General features: G+C 41.7%; 1 protein-coding gene across 1 annotated transcript; it reads left to right on the top strand.

The window, feature by feature from the left end:
• The first annotated feature begins 411 nt into the window (after positions 1–411).
• Positions 412–4,855, top strand: LOC143997707 (E3 ubiquitin-protein ligase TRIM39-like). Its single transcript, XM_077493487.1, has one exon. It carries the CDS (start codon positions 457–459, stop codon positions 2,047–2,049), a length of 1,593 nt encoding a protein of 530 aa, XP_077349613.1. The 5' UTR covers positions 412–456; the 3' UTR covers positions 2,050–4,855.
• The last annotated feature ends 1,450 nt before the right edge of the window (positions 4,856–6,305 follow it).

Below are 6,305 nucleotides of genomic sequence, written 5' to 3'. Positions count from 1 at the left end.
GTACAAAAAAATTCAACACATTACATCACTTTTGACGTTGAATTCTGTCGTCTGAAAATTTTCTGATGGTGCGTACCCTCTTCGCTTCACTTTAGATTTGAGACTAGAATCCAACAAAAAAACTGTCAAAAATTCGTCCAATAATCTGATCGTGTGTACAAGGCTTTAAGGTTGGGCCTCATATTTATATGGTTTTGGTAAATCTGAAGACAAAAATCTGCAGAAAATCTAATAGTGTGTATGGGGTCTAACAGTCACTACATTGTGTGACCAGAACACTCCCGTGTATGAAAATACCACTTCAACTTATAGACATTCACTTTATGCAAATACTTCCTGCAGATATAAGTTGCAAAACAAGATCAGCCCCACCCTGTGCTAAGAAATGTGAGACGTGTCCTCTGGTTTCTGAGTGTTGGAGACTTTCACTTTCATTTCTCTCTTCTGCTGTCAGAAATGGCGTCTGCTGATGTGAGACAAGAGCTGAACTGTTCCATATGTCTGGAAATGTATGCAGATCCTGTAATGCTGAGCTGTGGACACAACTTCTGCCGGGTCTGTATTGATCGGGTGTTGGATGCACAGGACGGGTCTGGAGCTTATTCATGTCCTCAGTGCAGAAAAAGGTCTATGGGTCGTCCTACACTGCAGAGGAACATAACATTGTGTAATATAGTGGAGACTTTACGATCTACTCAGCCAGATCCGAAGAAGACTGGAGTCTTCTGTACACAATGTATTCACTATCCTGTACCTGCTGTAAAATCCTGTCTGATGTGTGAAGCTTCTCTATGTAATGATCACCTGAGAGTCCATAGCAAGGCACCAGAACATGTCCTAACTGACCCCACCACTTCCATGGAGAACAGAAAATGCTCCATCCATAGAGAACTTCTTAAATATTACTGCACTGAGGACTCTGCCTGTATCTGTGTGTCCTGCCGGCTGGATGGAGAACATCGGGGACACAAGGTGGAGACTCTGGATGAGGCCTCTGAGAAGAAGAAACAGGAACTGAGAAATGTTCTGCAGAAACTGATTGTTAAAAGAAAGGAGATTGAGCAAAGAGTCCAGAGTCTTCAGGAACTTAAGGGAAAAGTACAAGAAAAATCAGCCGGTCTAACAGAGAGAGTCACTGCCCTGTTCATAGAGCTCAGGAGACATCTGGAGGACCTGGAGAAGAGAGTCCTGAGGAACATCTCCAGCCAGGAAGAGCGGATCTCACAGTCATGGTCTGATTTGATTGGTCAGCTGGAAATAAAGAGGGACGTTCTGTCCAGGAAGATGGAGGACATTGAGGAGCTGTGTAACATGACTGACCCACTGACTGTCCTCCAGGAATCAGACACAGGGGACTTGTGTGATACTGAGGAGGGAGACGATGAGGACAGAGAGAGACATGATAGACTCCTCCATGATGGAGGGGATCTGGATGTGTCTGGAATCTCACACACATTACACACAGGGTTATCTGATATGATAAAAGGGGGAAATGTATTCTTCTGTATACCGGAAGCTTCAGACATATTACTGGATGTGAACACAGCTCATAATAATCTACAGATATCAGATGACATGAAAACTGTATCCTGGGCAGATATAAAGCAGAATCGTCCAGAAACACCGGAGAGATTTCAGTACTGGGCCCAGGTATTAAGCAGTCAGAGATTTTCCTCGGGGCGACATTACTGGGAAGTGGATGTCGGTGAGTCAGAATATTACATGATAGGGATGTGTTATCCCAGTATAGAGAGGAGAGGAATGCAGTCAGGGATTGGATATAATAACAAGTCCTGGGGTTTGTGCAGGTATAGCGGTGTGTATTTTCTAATACATGACAATAAACAGATCATCATATCTCCCGATCTCTCCAGTAACAGAGTCAGGATCTATGTGGATTATGAGGCCGGGCGGCTGTCCTTTTATGATCTGTGTGACCCGATCAGACACCTCCACACCTTCACCACCACCTTCACTGAGCCCCTCCATGCCGGGTTATGTGTATGGAAAGGTCGTATAAAGATCTCTGGGGGGTCAGGAGACGTGTAAAATGATCACATTACAGGAAATCTGAGCTGAATCTGGTGAAATCTGGTGAGAAATGTCAATCTGGTTGATAGGATGACACAGTTTGTACAGATAACGTATTTCTTCAATCGGTGGATCTGGAAGATCTCAGCTCAGGAGAGTCTCCTCCATCACTTCCACACCCAATAAGACAAGGGGGGATTTGGGGGGTTTATTATTTATACAATCTGATTGTACAATCTCCTTTTAGATCTACCATCAGCTGTGTAGATATGTGCCTGCCTGATTTTAACTAAATCAAATGACTTTTCAAGTTTAATTTGACATTACATTGTTTTGGTAAAGCTAAAGATTTGGTAGTGTATGGTCAGCTTTAGATTTACCAAAAATATAAGGACACACACACATCATCTGTTCAAATTGTATCCAGGAAAGTACTTACACTACATAGTTGATAGTAGATCTAAGCCCTTGTACACACGGTTGGACATTCCAACGGAAAATGTCCGATCGGACCGTTTTGTCAGATAATCCGACCGTGTGTGGGCTCCATCGGACTCTTTCCGTCTGAATATCCGACCAACAAAGTTTTAGAGCTGGGCTATAAAATTTTCCAACAACATGATCCGATCGGACATTGTCCGATCGTTTGTAGAGAATTCCGATCGAACAAAGTGCCACGCATGCTCAGATCAAATTCCCAGACCAAAGCTATTGGCTACTAGCCTGAGCGTAGTCCCGTTGTAACGAAATAACGTCATCACGTTATGTACAATCGGATTATCCAAAAACTTTGTCCGACCGTGTGTATGCAACACAAGTTTCGGACGAAATCTGATGGATTTGGTTGTCGGAATGACCAACCGTGTGTACAAGGGCTAAACCAGATTGTACAATCGGATTGTATAGTGTATGGTCAACTTTAAGGGTTATGTTATGTTAGGGATTAAGGTTAAACTTAAGAAGTCTATTTGAGGAACAAGGTGTTTAATATTAATTTTAAGTGTTTAACCACTTACCGCCCCCTGCAGTTATACATCAGCTGGTTGAAGAGGAATATCGTTGTTATGGCAGCAGCTATCCTCTTCTTCAGTGGGCGGTCCGCTTACAAATAAGAGTGATCTCTGTCATGGATTCGCGGCAAGATTTATCGGCAGAATGAAAGGGGGCCTCCAACCGCGATCCGGGGCCCTCCGCCGCTTACCGGAGCCACCGGCAGCAGCGGAGGCCCTCGTGTCTGCTCCCCTGCTTTTGGTATGGAGATGAGTGAGGGGAAGATGGCCCCCACCCGTCTCCATGCCATTGCAGGGCGGGGGCGATGTCAATAGCTCTTAAAGCAACATTTTTATTTTTTTTATTGCATTTTAGTGTAAATATGAGATCTGAAGTCTTTTTGACCCCCAGATCTCATATTTAAGAGGTCCCGTCATGCTTTTTTTCTATTACAAGGGATGTTTACATTCCTTGTAATAGGAATAAAAGTGACACCATTTTCTTTTTTTTTTTTTTTTAAGTAAAGTGTAAAAAATAAAAAATAAAAGGTAAAATTACTAAGAAAATATATACATATACATATATATATATATATATATATATATATTTTTTTTTAAACATGCCCCGTCTCGCTGAGCTCGCTTGGAGAAGCGAACACATATGTGAGTAGCGCCCGCCTATTAAAACGGTGTTCAAAACACACGTGAGGTATCGCCACAATATTTGGAGTGAGAGCAATAATTCTAGCCCTAGACCTCCTTTTTTAAGGGTAAAAGTTTGTCGCCATTCCACAAGTGGGCGCAATTTTTAAGCGTGACATGCAGGGTATCAGTTTGCTCGATGTAATATCATCTTTCACAATATATAAAAAACATTGTGCTAGCTTTACTGTTGTCTGATTTTTTTAATTCAAAAAAGTGTATTTTTTCTAAAAAAATAAAATAAAAAGTGCGCCCGTAAGACCGCTGCGCAAATATGGTGTGACAAAAAGTATTGAAACAACCACCATTTTATTCTATAGGATGTTAGAGATAAAATAAATAATGTTTGGGGTTTAAAAGTAATTTTCTAGCAAAAATAAAAATATTTTAACTTTAAACAACAAGTTTTAAACTAAGCCCGATCTTTAATGCTGCGTACACACGACTGGACTTTTCGAGGGACTAGGTCCGACGGACTTTCGGCGGAGTTCTGATGGAGTTCTGACGGACTTTCTGAATGAACGGACTTGGCCACACACAATCACACCAAAGTCCGACAGATTAGAATGTGATGACAGAATATGGAATGCTCAGAGGGAGAGGAGGAAGAATGGGTAGCTAGAGAGGGGCGTAAGGATAAATGGGTAGCATGGATAGAATTTAAAAAATCATGGAGGTATGTAGAAGAAATGGTAAAATAAATTCGGGTATGATATACATAGGGTTGGCAAGGGTGGATATATCTCCAAACCCACTGCAAGACGGGGAGGGGGGGGGGGGGGGGGTTGGAAGAGGGATAGGAAATGTTAAGTTTGTACGATTGTAAAAGATTTTAAGAAAAGAATGAGATATGGATTGAATGTATTTTCATTGTATTTTTTGTCTTATTCTATGTGTAAGGAAAAAAAAAAGAAAACTAAATAAAGAATTCAAAAAAAAAAAAACACACGTGAGGTATTGCCACAATATTTGGAGTGAGAGCAATAATTCTAGCCCTAGACCTCCTTTTTTAAGGGTAAAAGTTTGTCGCCATTCCACAAGTGGGCGCAATTTTTAAGCGTGACATGCAGGGTATCAATTTACTCGATGTAACATCATCTTTCACAATATAAAAAAACATTGTGCTAGCTTTACTGTTGTCTGATTTTTTAATTCAAAAAAGTGTATTTTTTTCTAAAAAAAAAAAAAAAAAAAAAAGTGCGCCCGTAAGACCGCTGAGCAAATACGGTGTGACAAAAAGTATTGAAACAACCACCATTTTATTCTATAGGATGTTAGAGATAAAATAAATAATGTTTGGGGTTTAAAAGTAATTTTCTAGCAAAAAAAAAAAATATTTTAACTTTAAACAAGAAGTTTTAAAAATAAGCCCGATCTTTAATGCTGTGTACACACGACCGGACTTTTCGAGGGACTAGGTCCGACGGACTTTCGGCGGAGTTCTGACGAATTTTTTGACGGACTTTCCGAATGAACGGACTTGGCCACACACAATCACACCAAAGTCCGACGGATTCGAATGTGATGACGTACGACCGGACTAGAATAAGGAAGTTCATAGCCAGTAGCCAATGGCTGCCCTCGCGTCGGTTTTTGTCCGTCGGACTAGCACACACACGAGCGGATTTCTCGGTAGGAACTGGGTCCGGCGGAGTTCCGGCGGAAAAATTTGAAACATGTTCCATTTCTAAAGTCTGTCGGATTTTTGCAAATCAAAAGTCCGCTGCAGCCCACACACGATCGAATGGTCTGCTGGAATCGTTCCGTCAGACCTTTGATGTCAAAAAGTCCGGTCGTGTGTACGCGGCATAAGCGGGTTAAAGTATAACTGAACTTTTAATTTATTTTCAAACATGTGGAAAGGAATTATAGCCCCTTTATTGCGGTCTGTATCCCCTGTTAGGGAGACTCACCTTCTCTATTTGTCGTGTTTATTGATATCACAGAAAAAAAGAAAATAAAAGAAAATTACAAATTTTGGGTTGTCACTAGAACGGGAATAGAGGGGAGATGTTTCCATTGCGCACACTAGTTCTGGTGATATCCCGGGATTTCCTCTCCCTTCCTGTATGGCTATGGGACGGGAAATTAAGGAAAATCTCCCCAATAGTACAGAGTAGGCAAAAAACTGACAGAGGTTATAAACTTACTCTATTCAAAATGAGAAAAAGTTTTGCCTTTTAGATCTAATTTATTATTTTGAAGTGTTTAGCTTAGTATTTGGCGCCATCTAGCAATGAAAACAGGAAATGGACTTGGATGATTTTCCTTTTCCAGAGCACTGAACAAGGAACAGGAAGGGACTGTTCTGTTTACATTCTGCTATGACCTACTTACCCAGAATGCCAAGTGACCTACCCATGATCACCCTGTACTGAACTGCTTGCTGGGTAAGCTATAAAAGAGCCCCATTTTCTTTCTCTTCTGGAAGCATGGCCTGCCTGCAAGGACCTGTGGGTGTGTGTGTGTCCCACAGCACTGCAGCCTGCTCGGTGCAGAGCAGCAATCTGGAGCCAGAGCAGGACTTCACACCACAGTGTGCTGGGATAGCAGTGTGGTCGGATCGGGAAGGATCCAGAGACA

This window comes from Lithobates pipiens, unplaced genomic scaffold (assembly GCF_037356315.1).
Source record: "Lithobates pipiens isolate NorthernLeopardFrog02 unplaced genomic scaffold, aLitPip1_a1.2 Scaffold_19, whole genome shotgun sequence".
Lineage (NCBI taxonomy): Eukaryota > Metazoa > Chordata > Amphibia > Anura > Ranidae > Lithobates > Lithobates pipiens.
Note: the sequence above shows the minus strand (reverse complement) of the source record. Positions and strands in the feature narration are given on the sequence as shown.